This window comes from Protomyctophum parallelum, assembly GCF_964188405.1.
Source record: "Protomyctophum parallelum genome assembly, chromosome: 13".
Classification (NCBI taxonomy): Eukaryota; Metazoa; Chordata; class Actinopteri; order Myctophiformes; family Myctophidae; genus Protomyctophum; species Protomyctophum parallelum.
Window position 1 is genome coordinate 7,987,448 of NC_139708.1, and position 16,996 is coordinate 8,004,443.

At 42.7% G+C, this 16,996-nt stretch overlaps 1 protein-coding gene across 4 annotated transcripts in view; it reads left to right on the top strand.

Moving 5' to 3' along the window:
* The window catches only part of kpnb1 (karyopherin (importin) beta 1), a 28,476-nt gene extending 14,364 nt beyond the window's left edge, over positions 1–14,112 (top strand). For all 4 annotated transcript variants that reach the window (XM_083780177.1, XM_083780178.1, XM_083780179.1 and 1 more), the window contains exons 13-22: positions 1,564–1,711; positions 2,911–2,982; positions 4,029–4,173; positions 5,106–5,188; positions 5,677–5,784; positions 6,640–6,783; positions 7,262–7,367; positions 8,246–8,360; positions 9,678–9,839; positions 10,948–14,112. In XM_083780177.1, the coding sequence (XP_083636303.1) occupies positions 1,564–1,711; positions 2,911–2,982; positions 4,029–4,173; positions 5,106–5,188; positions 5,677–5,784; positions 6,640–6,783; positions 7,262–7,367; positions 8,246–8,360; positions 9,678–9,839; position 10,948 (1,084 nt within the window). In that variant the 3' untranslated portion in view covers positions 10,949–14,112. The remainder of the gene's footprint in view (positions 1–1,563; positions 1,712–2,910; positions 2,983–4,028; positions 4,174–5,105; positions 5,189–5,676; positions 5,785–6,639; positions 6,784–7,261; positions 7,368–8,245; positions 8,361–9,677; positions 9,840–10,947) is intronic.
* The last annotated feature ends 2,884 nt before the right edge of the window (positions 14,113–16,996 follow it).

Below are 16,996 nucleotides of genomic sequence, written 5' to 3' on the forward strand. Positions count from 1 at the left end.
CCTTAAACTTTGCTTTAACCCATTCTGACCGGGCACCCATTTTGGTGTTGGCATCATGTTATGCTTTAGCTATTGAAAAATAGCAGATCTACAAGCTCATATCGCGCCACCGAGTGGCGCGATACGAGCTTGTAGGTCTGCTATTTTTTGAAAAATCGAAGAACGACTGACATTTTTAGAATCTGATCTCAGGTCAGAATGGGTTCATCAGACCAGTGTGTGTCCGGCAGAAACCTCGTATGAATCTGATCTCAGGTCAGAATGGGTTAAGAAACAAATGCACAATAGTGATTTACCTACTAAACGTCATACAGTGTGTCTGCAAATGTACCCCCTCCAACCAATCGACTCTACTTTGACCTTGCTATGACTGGTATTGATTTAGTGATGAATAGTTTTGTCGGAAAATTGATTTACTCTCGAGGTGGTATTAAAAAGGTCTCAACGTCTTAACCCATTCTGACCTGAGATCAGATTCTAGAAATGTCTATTACATCCTGACAGTTTCATTATTAATCCATTCTGACCTGAGATCAGATTCTAAAAGTGTCTTCGATTTAAAAAAAATAGCAGACCTACAAGCTCGTATCGCGCCACTCGGTGGCGCGATATGAGCTTGTAGATCTGCTATTTTTCAATAGCTAAAGCACGACATGATGCCAACACCAAAATGGGTGCCCGGTCAGAATGGGTTAAATGAAAAGCGCTGAAGCCTGCAGAATCTGAAACGGGAGCTTCTCTCTGTATTTCAATACCCTGTTGTCTCCTCCTCTCCTTCCAACATTCATTATCTATAATAAATGTTCTTGTTTATTTCATTACAAACCAGACAGTGTAATACAGAGGAGACAGTCTTTGGCTATGGTGTCTGCAAACAAAATAAGTGTCTATTCAATTCATATCCGACACATTTCCTCAGAACGATTCACCAAAAATAATGTCTGAAATGGGCATTCATCAAAAAAAGGTTACATAAAAGGATTGTGCTGTAAGAATGCTAACAAACCATGTAAGTGTGTCTGGTCTGTGATGAGAACCATGCACTACGCTGAAGACCTGATGTATAACTCCAACACCAAGATCTGAGACCTACACACACTTTACACAGCAATTCAGTGACAAAATACAATGCCTCATGGGAAAGTCGCCAAAGCACGAGCAAAGTTGTCCTTCAAATATTTTGTGCTCGTTGAACCTGGATTCTGTTGCAGGTGACACGTCAACTATGAAGTTATTAAAAGAACCACACAAATTAGGGTTGTTCACCTTCTTTGGTGCCGTTTTCAATTGGCTTTGACACATCTACAATTCAACACAGTAGGAAACATTAGAACGTCTATCTGTTTTATCTCCATTTAATCCATACAAAGAATGGAGGGGGAGAGCGCATTTGTTTAAACCTCAACAGAAAGAACAATGCTTGGGTTAACAAGCATACGATTTGCACCTGAAAGTTAATATTTGGATATCTTTTAAATAAAGCTGCTTAATTGTTTAGTCACGGTTAACTGGGAAGGCAACTCCTTTGTAGTCAGTTGGCTTGACACCATTTGTGTGTTCCAGGCCTGACGGCCACCAGAACAACCTGCGTTCAGCGGCCTATGAGGCTCTGATGGAGATCGTCAAGAACAGCGCCAAGGACTGTTATCCTGCCGTCCAGAAGACCACCCTGGTCATCATGGAGAGACTGCAGCAGGTCCTACAAATGGAGGTAATGGATGGGAAGGAATCGTCGTATTGTGACAATGTTAAGTTTTCATTTAAGTTGTTCAAAACATTTTGAAATGGCACATCCACAAGCGCGCAGCTTGTTGTGAGCTAGCCTCGGTACCAGGCTTTCATTTTTGTTGGTGCAAAAATGTAAAGCCTGGAGGAACGCATTGGCCGCTCTGGTCTAAAAGTGGGAGTCAACCCTACCGGGTGGGCGTCGCTCCAAATGATGTGACGTAGCGCTGCACTAGGGGGGAGAGGAGGGGCCGGGGTTGACTGACAGATCGAAGAGATCCAATCAGGGCGTGCGCAAATCTCAGCCGCGACCCGCCCCTCTAGACCAGAAACCTAACACGTTAGCTCAGGCTAGTTGTGAGCTTCTACTGTAGATTGGCTATTTTCAAAAATAGTCCAAAGATTTAAGAATAAGTGAAAATATAACATACAATGCTCACTTGGACACTAGTATAATGCTACAAACAAACTGGTCATTGATGATAAACCATGCACCACGCACCACGTTTTTACTGTTTTTTTGTCTTCTTTTTTGAGTTTATCTTGTCTTGTTTAACCCATTCTGACCAGAGAGATCAGATTCATACGAGGTTTTCCACTGGACACACACTGGTCTGATGAACCCATTCTGACCTGAGATCAGATTCTAGAAATGTCAGTCGCTCTTCGATTTTTCAAAAATAGCAGACCTACAAGCTCGTATCGCGCCACTCGGTGGCGCGATATGAGCTTGTAGATCTGCTATTTTTAAATAGCTAAAGCATAACATGATGCTGACACCAAAATGGGTGCCCGGTCAGAATGGGTTAAAAAAAAAAAAAAAAATCATGATTCTGTAACTCGTTGTTAATATCTGCATTATCAATAAATAAATCTTAAAAGAATATATATATATATCGATATAATGTTGATATATTATATATTACCCAACCATAGTGAAAGGTTGAATGAATGGCTAACAGAGGAGGGTGGGAGGAATCGGACAGATTGGATGAAGGGACGAGTGGAGAAATGAAACTAGCAATGCATCAGATTTTTCACCTGAAAGATGGCAGCAGCTCTGCCTGAAGCTGACTGGCTCTCCCTCCAAAGAATCCTCCCTCTGCTGCTGCTGCTGTAGTAGCAGCATTTCATGTACTGTGATGCCATTGCCGATATAACATCCTGTCCCCTCTCTGTCTCTAGTCCCACATCCAGAGCACCTCAGACAGAATCCAGTTCAACGATCTGCAGTCGTTACTGTGTGCTACTCTACAGGTCAGAACAGTCACACACACACCACTGTCATCTCCCCCTTCTCTAGTGTATGTTGCAATGTGTGAAATTCCACTTTTATACTGGATCCAGTTGACTTGGAACTTGAATTTTGAATGGCCATTAATTGAGATGTACAACTAGTTTGTTGTGCCTTTTATGGGAGTGTGGATATTTACTTTATGTGAACAAGCTGCTGATACTAGCAGAGACTAGAATACCTGAGGCCATATTATGTATGAAAGTTCACTTAAAATCCTGGGTTCCTTTCTGAGTTCCTGGCTGCATGTTTTTAAGCATCATTAAGAAGCAACACAATTCACCAGTTCTTAAATATGAAATGTAAATATGCATGTCTGAAATGGACACTCATGAAATTAAAGATTACATAAAATGCTCACTTTAACACCAATATAATGATGCAAACAAACCGTATGAGTGTGCCTGGTCTGTGATGATAAACCATGCACCACGCTGAAGCCTGATGTATAACCCTTACCACTATCTGAGACCTAATACTACATTTTGCCAGCGGCACCAGCCAGCAAGCTGTGCGGAATATAATGCAAAATGTGACAAAATGCAACGATGTGTTTCCAAGTCAGCGAAATGTGCCGAGAGTCGAATGTTAATGTTGCTATTATATTTTTATTGAACTCTGCACACAGACTAATATACTTGCTCCTGCACCATCTTGATATCAAGTGTCCCTTTCATACATGCTGATCTCTGCGTAGATAGTGCCTCATAATGTTTATGCATTCACACCATTGATGCATATGGCGGTGGTCATTTATTTTTACCTGCCACATTAAACTGTATCTGCTGTATTCAATGAGTCGATTTAAATATGAATAAGTTCAATGTTATGCATCAGCTGTTTTGACTGGTTTTGGTTTATTGACTTGCGATTTATATATTTGATTGTGTTCATGGGAGTTTTGACAATAGCTTGCCTATATAAGTGCCTTATAAGCTGCTGCTGTTGTTGGTTGGTTTTTATAAAAAGCATCTTGTAATCTATTGATGGTTTTGGACGTGCTTTGCAGAATGTCCTTCGTAAGGTACAGCACCAGGATGCCCTGCAGATCTCGGATGTGGTGATGGCCTCCCTGCTGAGAATGTTCCAGAGCACTGCAGGCTCTGGAGGGGTCCAGGAAGACGCACTCATGGCCGTGTCCACCCTGGTGGAAGGTAAACACGCACACAGATATACATGCATTACAGATATGTTAAAGACTTCGGATGATTGCTTTGATTATCATTTCCTTTTCTTTCTTTTTTTTCCCCCTTTTTTTTCTTCCACATAATTGATTGTCTTTGGTTTCTACTGAACTAAAGTGAAAAAAATTTATGAAGTCAACGATAGATTCTGTTCTAAAGATAGTGCCACAGAATGTAACATGAAACATAATCATTTCAATTCACAGGGGGCAGGTCAGGCCTCCTGCTTTAAATCACATCCATGTGTTTATCGATGAAAAACAAACTCATTTAAATTATGAATGGCAGCGGCCCTGCATTACATACAATTCTCAATTGATCACCAGTAGCACAAACCATGTGAAAGTTGTATGGTCCGTGATGATAAACCATGCACCACGCTGAAGCCTGATGTATAACTCCAACACCAAGATCTGAGACCTGCACACTGACCCTGGTACTAGGTTACATGTCACCTAGAAGTGTTTACAGAAACAGTGATTTACTGATTTGCCATCTGTTAGCTTACTTATACCAAACCATACATATCACAACAGGAAACATTTCATAAATAAATGCGAATGATGTAGGGAGCATACTCTAGGTGTTAAAACTTGTGTAGTGCTTGTATTTGTGCTTCTTGTTGGGTTTAGAGTGTTTTATCAATGCAAGGTGCAATGACTTTGATATTACAAGACCTTAGAGGTTGTCTGAGTCATAGTAAATGGGCTAATCCAAATCTACACAGTAGCACTTTTAATTAAGTAATTATATTTCATTGAGTGGTTATTTATTTTGTCAAAGCAATCAGAGGCAATATTACACCTTGGATGGCCATCTGAGATGTGATTTCCCCTAGTACTGCTACTATCTAGTATCTATGTCAACTACCAATTCTCTAATGAAGGTGTTATATTTTTCAGTGCTGGGCGCTGACTTCCAGAAATATATGGATGCCTTTAAGCCTTTCTTGGGTATTGGACTCAAGAACTATGCTGAATATCAGGTGGGAACTTCTGAAAATCACTTTCTCTCTCTCTCTCTCTCTCTCTCATTCATATTATGTCGAGTGACGTCAGTTCCTCTGCCTGTTGTGAGTTCTACAGTGTGGATTTTATGAGGTCACAGAGTGAACCAGGGTCTCTTTCACCCAGGAGACTTCAGACAGCATGGCCTGTCTACTGTAGTCTTTTTGGTTTTGCGGGTCCCCACAATCACTGTATGCACTAAAAGTATGAGCTACACTACATGGACAGTGCACACCTCCAGAACATTGTGCCTGTCGATTGATGTCCTACCTACCTGATTCCCCCACGGCTACTGCTTAGCTAAAATGGAAAGCCTGTTTATCGGTTACAGGTTGTTTACAATAATGTTTTGTCTGTGGATTACAGCTTCAATGTGCAGTCACCCCCTAGGACGCCTCCCTCTAACCTGCTGTTGTGTTGCAGGTGTGTCTAGGACGCCTCCCTCTAACCTGCTGTTGTGTTGCAGGTGTGTCTTGCTGCGGTGGGTCTGGTGTGTGATCTTTGCAGAGCTTTGAGTACCAACATCTTGCCTTTCTGTGATGAGATCATGCAACTACTGCTGGAAAACCTGGGGGTGAGCTAGCTGTCCCTTCTCTAATTGTATCTTCTTCTCGTCCTTTTTCTGTTTTCACTTGAACACCAGTACAATGATGCAAACAAAGCATGTAAGTGGTGTCACGGTATGGTCTGTGATGATAAACCATGCACCACGCTGAAGCCTGATGGATAAACCATTTACCACTTTATCTGAGACTAGGGATGCACCGATCCGATACTCGTATCGGAGATCGGCGCCGATCCAGGCTAAAATTCTAGATCGGGTATCGGATCGGTGGCCGATCCATTATCCGATCCGATCCGATCCGATCCGATAATTATGTGTAATTACAGTATGAAAACAACTCTACCTCCTCTGTGACACAGCAGTGTAGTATTGACAGTATAACATGTGGAATGCAGCCAGGCTAGCCTGCGCACACATTAACCTGGTCTAATTGTTGCACAGTTATTTAATAAATAATTCAGTGCATTTATATCTGTGTTTGTTACATTTTGTTTTACAAAGTTGGGAAAGTAATGTTTAAGTCAAGCCTTGATGTTGCCTTACACAAAATAATGATTCCAGACTCCACACAGTGAGGCATACAGCTTAATAGGTTATTAAGTTTCTTTGTGGGGGGTATCGGATCGGTACTCTGTATCGGCAGATACTGGACCCCCATGTATCGAAATCGGTATCGAATGCCAAAAAGCCGGATCGGTGCATCCCTATCTGAGACCCATACTGACTTTCTCCCACGGAACCGGCCAGAAAGCTCTGCGGAATATAATGCAGAATATGGCAAACAAAAAGCTCAGAAATGGATCATTAGTTAACATGTACTCTACAGATTTTTGTTATTGATGTAGTACGTGTTTCTGTGTGCAGAACGAGAACGTCCACCGCTCAGTGAAGCCCCAGATCCTGTCGGCGTTCGGTGACATTGCTCTGGCCATCGGAGGAGAGTTCAAGAAGTACTTGGACATTGTCCTGGACACACTGCAGCAAGCCTCACAGGCCCAGGTGGACAAGGTAGGACACACACGTGTGTGTGTGTGTGTGTGTGTGTGCGCGCCACATACACACTGTAGCATGCCACACAGGTGCACAAGGCACGACTTGACTCACGCCCTACGTGGTTCACAGGTTCAGTGTGAATAAACGAGTATGTCTGGTCTGTGATAACTCATGCACCACGCTGAAAAGCCATTACCACTGTATCTGAGACCTACACATGCATAGATGCTCTATAGTATGCTCTCTCATTCCACGCAGGTCTGGTTGGACAAGTTAATGGCACTTTTGATATTTCGCTGCACATACAGGCGCACACACACCCAACATAAGAACGCAGGCAGTGTGCACAAGCAGGCCTCAGGTTGACGTTGCAGAAAATAGTAAAGGACTTAGTTTAGTTAACAATGTTCTGTTCTGCACCCGCTCCGTTGTTTTACTGAGTTTATTATATTGGGAATGTAATTTGTGTGCTGCTGTGTATCTGTGTGTTTAGACGGACTACGACATGGTTGACTACCTGAATGAGTTGAGGGAGGGCTGTCTGGAGGCCTACACAGGAATCATCCAGGGCTTGAAGGGAGACCAGGAGAATGTGCACCGTAAGAGAGACACACATGAATACATTTACTCACTTGTACAATTTTACACACACTCTCAGTCTTCACATCAACTATCTCTCACTGGCCTGACGTCAGTTCCTCTGCCTGTTGCGAGTTCTACAGTGTGGATTTTATGATGTCACAGAGTGAACCAGGGTCTCTTTCACCCAGGAGACTTCAGACAGCATGGCCTGTCTACTGTAGTCTTTTTGGTTTTGCGGGTCCCCACAAATGTATACTTCCAATGTAGTCCCATGTTTGTAAAATAAATTATAAAGAAAAGCCTGTGGTAGGATCACATTTCAGCATCATAGCTGCATAATGAAAATATGTTTTTTCTTCAAGGGATAGTCCTTTCAGATTGCTTTCCTAAATAAGTCATTCTGCTGCTATGCACAAATATAACAAATAGTGCTGCACGATTCTTGCTCATCTTTGAATTTCGATTTTCCTCACGATTCTCATTTTTGCCATGAAAACATTTGTCTGTAGTTGCTGTACATTACATTCAAACTACTGAGACTTTTAAAGTCTCTTGGAGCAAAAACATAACGGTAACTGAAATGAATTTGACAGCCAACTAGTGCTGCACGATTCTTGCTTAAATTTAGAAATGAGATCGCATGTGTCTTAAACTCTGAATCTGGATCTTTTTTCGATTCATTGTGCAGCACTGATTAACCAATCAAATAAAAGTCTTCTGCACATATCTTGACCCGGCAACTACTTCTAATTAGATACACTGGTCTCTGCAATTATGCAGGCTTATTTGCGAACGGATCTGGTTTTAATGTTGTAGTAGGAGGGCTGTTGCTGTAGTTGGACAGTATTTCTTGGTGGATCTTAAGTGGTTTAATGTTTCTCTCTTGTCCCTACAGCTGATGTTATGCTGGTGCAGCCGCGGGTGGAGTTCATCCTGTCCTTCATCCACCACATAGCTGAGGATGAGGATCACTCGGATGGAGTGGTGGCTAACGCTGCCGGCCTCATAGGGTAAGGGGGTGAGGAGGATGGAGTGGTGGCTAACACTGCCGGCCTCATAGGGTAAGGGGGTGAGGAGGATGGAGTGGTGGCTAACGCTGCCGGCCTCATAGGGTAAGGGGGTGAGGAGGATGGAGTGGTGGCTAACGCTGCCGGCCTCATAGGGTAAGGGGGTGGAGGAGGATGGAGTGGTGGCTAACGCTGCCGGCCTCATAGGGTAAGGGGGTGGAGGAGGGGCCGGTCCTGGCTAACGCTGCCAGCCTCATAGGGTAAGGGGGTGGAGGAGGGGCCGGTCCTGGCTAACGCTGCCAGCCTCATAGGGTAAGGGGGTGGAGGAGGGGCCGGTCCTGGCTAACGCTGCCAGCCTCATAGGGTAAGGGGGTGGAGGAGGGGCCGGTCCTGGCTAACGCTGCCAGCCTCATAGGGTAAGGGGGTGGAGGAGGGGCCGGTCCTGGCTAACGCTGCCAGCCTCATAGGGTAAGGGGGTGGAGGAGGGGCCGGTCCTGGCTAACGCTGCTGGCCTCATAGGGTAAGGGGGTGGAGGAGGGGCCGGTCCTGGCTAACGCTGCCAGCCTCATAGGGTAAGGGGGTGGAGGAGGGGCCGGTCCTGGCTAACGCTGCCGGCCTCATAGGGTAAGGGGGTGGAGGAGGGGCCGGTCCTTTGCAGCTCAGAGCAGTTGTAAAATATTTTTCTGAATGCGATGGGAGGAAAAGTGGTTTCCCAAGTGGTCATGCATTACCCATGTTGGTTGTATTTAATGCGGTCTGGTCTGTGAAGAAAAATCATGCACCACGCTGAAAGCCTGATGTATAAATCTTACCACTGTATCTGAGACCGACACACACTCACTTAAAGATTTTAATTTAACATTCTGTAATATGAAGTTTAACATTCTGTAATATGAAGTTTAACATTCTGTAATATGAAGCAGGGCCATGTCGTGCTTTGTCAAACATCGCATTTACAAAAACAAATTGTAGACGCTTTTTGTCAATACATTTATACAAGCTAGAGAGAAAACGATTAGTTTAGTAAAGCTTTTATTTTTATGATCAGTACTTTATTTTAGATTTTTTACAAACACATAAAACGGAACCTAAAATACAAACACAGGCAACAACAGCAGAGTACGTATTCATGGACAGACGAGATAGATAAGGAAACTAGGGCACTCCCACAATACATGAATAAGTGTACCGAGGTCCTCATCACACCTCCAGCAAACCGGACTGTCTCTGAGCTTAGCCTTGAACAATCTTCTGGAAGTCCTAGTAAAGCTTTTCTAATTTCCTCATTCTGATGATCTTTCCTCGTACCTGCCTCTACAGTGACCTGTGCACTGCGTTTGGTAAGGACGTGATGAAGCTGGTAGAGGTTCGTCCACTCATCAACGACTTACTGACGGAGGGACGGCGATCTAAGACCAATAAAACAAAGACCCTAGCAACCTGGGCCACCAAGGAGCTCCGCAAGCTGAAGAGCCAAGCCTGGTCAGTGGAGACGCACACATGAAGCCACTCACTAGATGTACACAGCTATTTCACACAATTAATAAAATAAACACACTCACTAAAATACTTATTACGATGGACAGTCGTCAGGCACTTGGACATATTTTATAGTAATAGTCTAAAGCCACACAATCCTATTCATTTACCGGTTAATGCATTAATTCCCAGTCATCAGTCACTGACTAAAGACTTAATCACACGGTATAGAGACTGGCAATGCCAGAATGTGTAGAGCACCATTTGATTGGTTCTCTGCCATGTGGCCTGTTTTGATTCAGAAGATGGCTTCTCACAGCTCATTCAGAGCTGGCAGGTTGGAACTCTTCTGTCTGCAAGGCCTGTGTTAAATGGAGTGCATAGCCAGACCAGCTGGCATAGCGGTGCTCGCCAGGGAGCCCTTAAACTATAGTACTCTATGCTACTGGGTTTAGGAACATCAAACTTGCAAACATGATGTCCTAAAAAGGGCACTTCAGCGGAAAAAACATCTGACACTGCAGAACTTTATTGGACCTTAACTAACGAACGTAGACCCTGTCTCAGGACAAGCCAAGGCTTTTAGAAAAACGTGTAGGTCATAGGATGTAACCCTCGACTGCAGTTTGTCTGAAACTCAAACGTGACAGGAGGGTAAAATCTCCATTAGTACCAGCGATTTTTGCATGTTGTGCTCTAAACAAAGTATGTTGTGACGTCTTGATTGCTTTGTACTTAAATGCTAATTCAGTCATAATTAGGACTGATTTAAATTACTTACTGTAATTTGGTAAAGTTCACTAATATTGGCAGAAATCAAAATCATGCACCACGCTGAAAGTCTGATGCATAACCCCTTTCCACTGTATCTGAGACCTACACGCTTAATGTATTTGAAACCTTTATGATTGATGAATTTTAAAGGAACATCTGTAATATGGAGAAATGATTAACATTTGTCACGTGATGGCAGTGATCGCAATCATTGCTCTTGTGTGGCACAGTAATTAAATGGAGCAAATGCTCTGCATTGCCCTGATGTAGTTTATAAATTATTTTTCACAAAAGGTACTTTTTCTTTTTTAACCGTCTTGTATTTCTCTCCATCCAGATATGGCACTATCGGGGAAGAGAGAGATTGACATCAGTGAACAATGAGGAAAAAAATTTGCCCCACTGGAATTAAATCTTCTGTCTTTCGCGCATGTGGCCGGGTCAAAGCAGAAGCCAAGTGTGCGCTGGGATGAGTGTCTGTGTGTGAGAGAGCGAGCGAGCGTACGAGAGAGAAAGCACGAGCGAGAAACGTGTGAGCGAGCGAGAGATGAATGACATCACACCACCTTCTGAGTACAATTCCAGCAGTCGCCGGCAGACTAGCAGCGACTCCCCATCCCACCCCCGACCCCTTCAAACGCCCTTTGACCTCTCGTGAACCCCCCCCTGTTGACAGCCTGTGGACTGAACTGTATCTTGACTAGGACAACAACCCCAATCAAACACTTCTCCTCTGCGTTTGACGTATCTGAACTCAGTCTACACACCCTATCCCATAAAAAAAAAAAGCTGGACTTGCCCCCTCCTGTCCAATTTGTCTATCCCGACCTTCCTCCTCCCTTGACCCCCCTCCTCCTCGCTGTTGTTAGGCTAGCTGTATAGCGCTGTCCTGACGAGCGAGCCAACATATAGCAGTCTGCTACGATATGACACGTCACCAACCAATCCTCACCTCCTCTCGGGGAGCATCTACCGCCAGAGACCAACTGCCAGCAACCTATGCTATGATAATGGCAGGGCTGGTGGCAGAGGGAGGGGGCAGTTGTTTTTGGAGTCGAAACAAAAACACAAATGACAGAAGAAAAAAAGACGATATCACAATACGGGAAAAAATGCAAGACTTTTGGAATCAACACTTGATGAGGAAGCAAGTGGAACAGGACTCTCTGGACTTTGTTGCTCTATGACTGATCTGTGGATTACTCTACTACTTCATTTTTGTTGCTATTATTTTTCTCTTCTTCCAAGCACTCTATGGTTATGGACTTTGAATAATAATAATAAAGAAAAACACAAATCCCAACATTGCAGAGATGGTCTGAATTGGACATAGTTTGAACCGGAGAAGAACTCTTGTAGATACAAAAAACAAAACGGGAACAGAACTTTAATCAAACTGTCGGGGTTGGTCTTCTCTCGGGAGGACAGACAGACGGACGGACAGACGGTGGAGGGAGAGGTGAGGCCACCCTCTCTCTAAATGGTCTTCTACCCATCAAGAACCCACAGCTGGCCGCCCCTGCACTCCACAGCAGTCTGTCTGGTGTGATGGGGTGGTGGAAGGAGGGTGAGCTCCTGTCTGCCCTGTCCTCCTCCACTAGTTGAAAACTAATGCATACATTTATAGAATGGTCAGTTAAAATAACGGCTAGTAAACCTGGAGAGACCGGGGCACTGGTTCTGCTGTTTTTGCTAGTTGTGGGAGACAGGCCGGCCTATGTAGGCACATCGTTGGCAGTAGTAGGAACCCTGTTTACCGCCACGGAAATCAGTCACCCATTTCTCCTTTTCTTTTGGGTTTTTATCTTTTTTTTTTTTTTTCCTTTATAATTTCTTAGTTCTAATTTCAACTGCATCGTAAGTTGCTTTTCGTTGTCTGTGTGTGGGCTTCGTAGATTGACCTGACCGCGATACAAATTTCAGCTCATGTGTGTCAGAGGATGTTACCCTTCTGCGTGCTGGGTGAGCTCCTGTGCAGTAAACGCACCCCTTCCACGGTGCTTCCTCCTGGACAGTTTTGATCTTTCCTGGTCTTGACTGCGACCGTGGTCTTTACCAAGGCAGTTTCCTTCCTGTGGTCCATCAACTGGCTCTGTCTTAACCCCCCCCCCCCTTTTTTTTGTAGCGGTTGTTGGGACTCACCAGGCCTCTGTCGAAATGTCCGGGAGAGTTGAGCACCCTTTTTTTTTTTTTTTACATTTCAAAACCAACGGGAATGCTCTTAGAAAAGAAAATTAGCACTAAATTCTACCCCCCCCCCCCCCCCCCCAAAAAAAAGGAAACTACGTTTAACACACTTAATAAATCTCCATTATGTACTAGGGCTGAAATGGGCCTGGAGAAGAGCGTGCCAAATTACTAGCAAGTCTAGCTTGGTTAATGGGCTGAATAGGCAGCCATGGTGGGACGCCTGCCTGCCATGGGACAGAGATCCAGTTAGCCAGTTGGTCCATGTCGTCGTTGAGCCATACACAATTAACCTGTCCAATTGGACACCTTGTGCTTGAGTTGAGTTGTTTCAGTTCCCTGCTGGTTGTAGTCCTTTCACTGCACTTGGTTTTGGGGAAAAGGGTCACTCACCATTTTTGCTTGTTTGAAAAAAAAAATTGAACTGAAGTTTGTATAAGGTTATATTTTTCCATTGCTATGAAAAATAAATAAAAGAGAAAATAAAAGGATATGAAACATTCCCCAAGCAGTTCTGGTGCGTTGGTCTGATTCCCTGTTTGTACTGTTGAGATGGTTCCTTAGAAAATGAACTCTTCTTAGACTGTTATGATTCTGCACTTGATAGACTCAAAGAGAGGCAGGTATCTATTTGATTTGACGCTGGACATGTTTGCTTTGTTTGTTCTCTGATTTTGGTGGCCATCTCCCACTTTTTTCTTTTTTCTCCAATGTAAGTGCCAGACAAAGAACCGTGTGTCTCAAATTGATACAATTAATATTGTAAATCTTATCCATTCGGGAGGTGAGGTACAGATCAGCACTTTGATAGGACATGCTGATTATTTATATGTAAATCGAAGGTTTAGTATGATTTCTACTGTACAACAAGGGGCCTTCAAGTGGCACGATTCCCCAGTACATGCACACACGGTTCTGTCTGTGTCACTGTCAGGGTTGGAGGAGTTATTTCACTTTCCGCTGCCAGCAAATGGGTTGGAGCTATACTCGAATATTGGAGGGAAATAGTTTTTGTAATTGAAAGAGTATCATACCCAAGAAATATGAACACAAGGGTAAATGCGCTTGGTTATTAAATCAGAATTTACATTTGGGTGAAAAGTGATCTTAGGCCTTTGGTGGCTTTTTTTCTGCTTTTGTTGACCCACTGGGTCATAGCTTGGAGCCGTCACACCATGGAAAAACATTCTTAATTGTGTTGACATGATGAACCTGGCAACTCCATCATTACTGAATTGTGAATTATTTAAAAGCCAATCTGCTTTTTATTTCGTATTCAATCTTAGTGAACTAATAAAATCTATATTGTACTGAACACTGCTGCCCCCTCCTTTTTCTGATGGGTCACAACCACCAGAGTTGAATAGCTAGATGTATGAGCTTATAAAGCATTGCACTGCAAGCTTGTAAGTGGGCCATTTTGGGTGCACAACATACAAGGAATAAATTGGGCTTAAGCCATTCTGACCTGAGATCAGATTCATACGAGGTTTCCGCCGGACACACACTGGTCTGATGAACCCCTTCTGACCTGAGATCAGATTCTAAAAATGTCAGTTCTTCGATTAAAATAAATAAATAGCAGACCTACAAGCTCGTATCGCGCCACTCGGTGGCGCGATATGAGCTTGTAGATCTGCTATTTTTCAATAGCTAAAGCAAGAGGTTGAACATTTGTATGCCGTTGGGTGTGATTACAATGGCATATAAATTTGACATTTTCAAATTCTGAGGAAATGTTCATGGTTGTAAATAATTTAAATGGGATGGAATACATTGACTGCTGCCATATTCCAATCACTTTTTGGCCATGTTCAACCTATGCTTATAAACTGGTAAAGTAATAGTTTTAAGTGTGTGTGTGTGTGTGTGTGCCCACCAGTTTGTGCCAACAAAAACGGTGCCACCACTTTGCTTTTCCTGTTTCATTTGATATATCCATCACTGCTAGATCATTTGACTTTCTGAATTAATTTGGTTCCCTGTTCAGGATTTCCTGTTCAGCTGTTTGATGAGGGACAGTGCAGTGGTTGCCCATTCCTCTGCAGGAGTAGACAAATGGAACTCACCGGAAGACGGTACCATGTAGGGCAGTGGTTCTCGAACTGGGTACCATGATGCAAGTCCAAGGGTGCCGTAGAATACTTTTCATAATTTGGATCACACGTCAATATCACTTCAGTGTAGCCAATTAGACCCTTTAATAGTAAAACAGACCTGACTTGCAATTAACTTTTCACTCTACAGTATACCATGTCTCGGCTATTCGGCTGTTTTTGGTGAATGGACTTTCACCTTAAGAATAGGGATACTGGGCTTTAAGTGGTTAAAGGGCAAGTAAAAACAGTTCTTTCCTATAATGAAAACTGGTATTTCAAATGTTCCTCATGACATACTAGATTATAGCGGGGAAAGATTTACATATTGTAATATGACGTGTACATACATAATTTGGTATGTGGGCACATAGGCTATTGTGAAGAGAAATCCAATGCAATATTCAGTTTAACATATTTGGAAAAGTTTGTTGAAGATGTCACCTTCAGGATCACAAATTTACACCAGGTATAAGAGTGGGTGAGATTTAGTGCAAGTGCTTCACACAGAATTAAATGTAATTGTATTTATAATGTAGTGGTGACACTGATGAGCAACCAGCTCCAATTTAAGTGGGATTAATCATTTGGCACACATGATTTAGTGTTGACTTTTTTTTCTAACACGATATAGAGAACGCCATCTTTGGGACCACTTAAGTTGGAAACGATGTGTCAGGAACGATGCAAGTCAATATTGCACCTAGGGTAAGACCATAGAGTTATCTATAAGGCCAAGGGGTCAGAGAAGTTTGTTTTAGTACGCTGTGCTGACATGACTTCTTAATCCTTGAGTTTCCACATAATAAACCAATGGGAACGAATTGGGAATGAATGGAATTAATTTAGTGTTCATGTTTTTCACCTTTAAATTGACATACAGTAAGCTGTTTATAATCTTTTCTGACAGCTAAAGGTTAGTTTAGGTCAGTAAAGTCTTGAAGCCCATTAGCGGCATTGCACGTTCATGAGATTATTCCCAAACTAAATCTGTGTAAAGCCTGGCATCTAAAGGTGAAATTCGGGTACTGCATACGATGTCATTCTGTACTCAACTGGGTGAGTTTAGTTCTAGCTGCTGTTGTCTCATATCTTGATCCACAGGTCTGAGCTCTGTCCAAATACCTGTGCTTTCTGAAATGAAAATCTATCAAACAGATAATTTTAATTTAGTAATTTTAATTCTGTAGCTTCTGTTCTCATTGGAGGTGTTACGGTCAGTCTTTTTCTGTCCATGTCATGAAACCTTTTTTATTTGAAACTGTTATCTCTTCTGAAAAGAAAATTGACAAGACAGTTTTTTTTTTACTGTACATAAGATTGTCTTCACTGAGATTGGTTGTTTTCCATTTATTTTACCATGGAAGAAAACCTACAGGGTCATTTTCTTTCTGAACCTAGTTCTTTAGTTAAGAGCAACATAAGTTGTACAGAGAGTACAATCGGGTCATTGCAGAGTGACGTAAATAGTAAATGATGATCTGCATTTTAGTGGTTGACTGATATGTGATGTCGTTATTTAGAGAGACGCTGAGCAGGGTGGCTCATGGCCAATTTATATATATAATGCTGATTGTTGCTGCTGTTGCTTTTTGGCATCTGATAAAATACAATTTAACAATGGAAGGAGACGCATTGAAACATTGCTGAATTTAAATGACATTCCGGCTTATAGGTGAATGTATATGGCAACGCTAGAGCGTGCCAAATTTAGTGGAGAACTCTGACCGATCAACTTCAAACTCAGCTTGTGCACCGCCAAAGACCAGAGGGAGTGCAGTGCTGTTTCCAAGTGGGAAGTTGGTGGGATATCAGTCATCAATACCAATGTGAATTTCTACTATATTATCATACCTGCTATTATATTATGTTACAGGCAGCTGCAATTACTGTTATTGCTACTACTGCTGTTGCTATTGATTGTATCTTAAGACTGTTGTGATTTGGCATAATAAAACTGAATTAAATCGAATCAATATGAAGTTACAGATATAACAACTCTAGTGAGTTACTTCTATGACAGGGGTGTCCAAACGTTTTTCAAAGGGGGTCATATTAGAAAATATTAAATCACCTAAAGGGCCAACTACAATTACTACATTA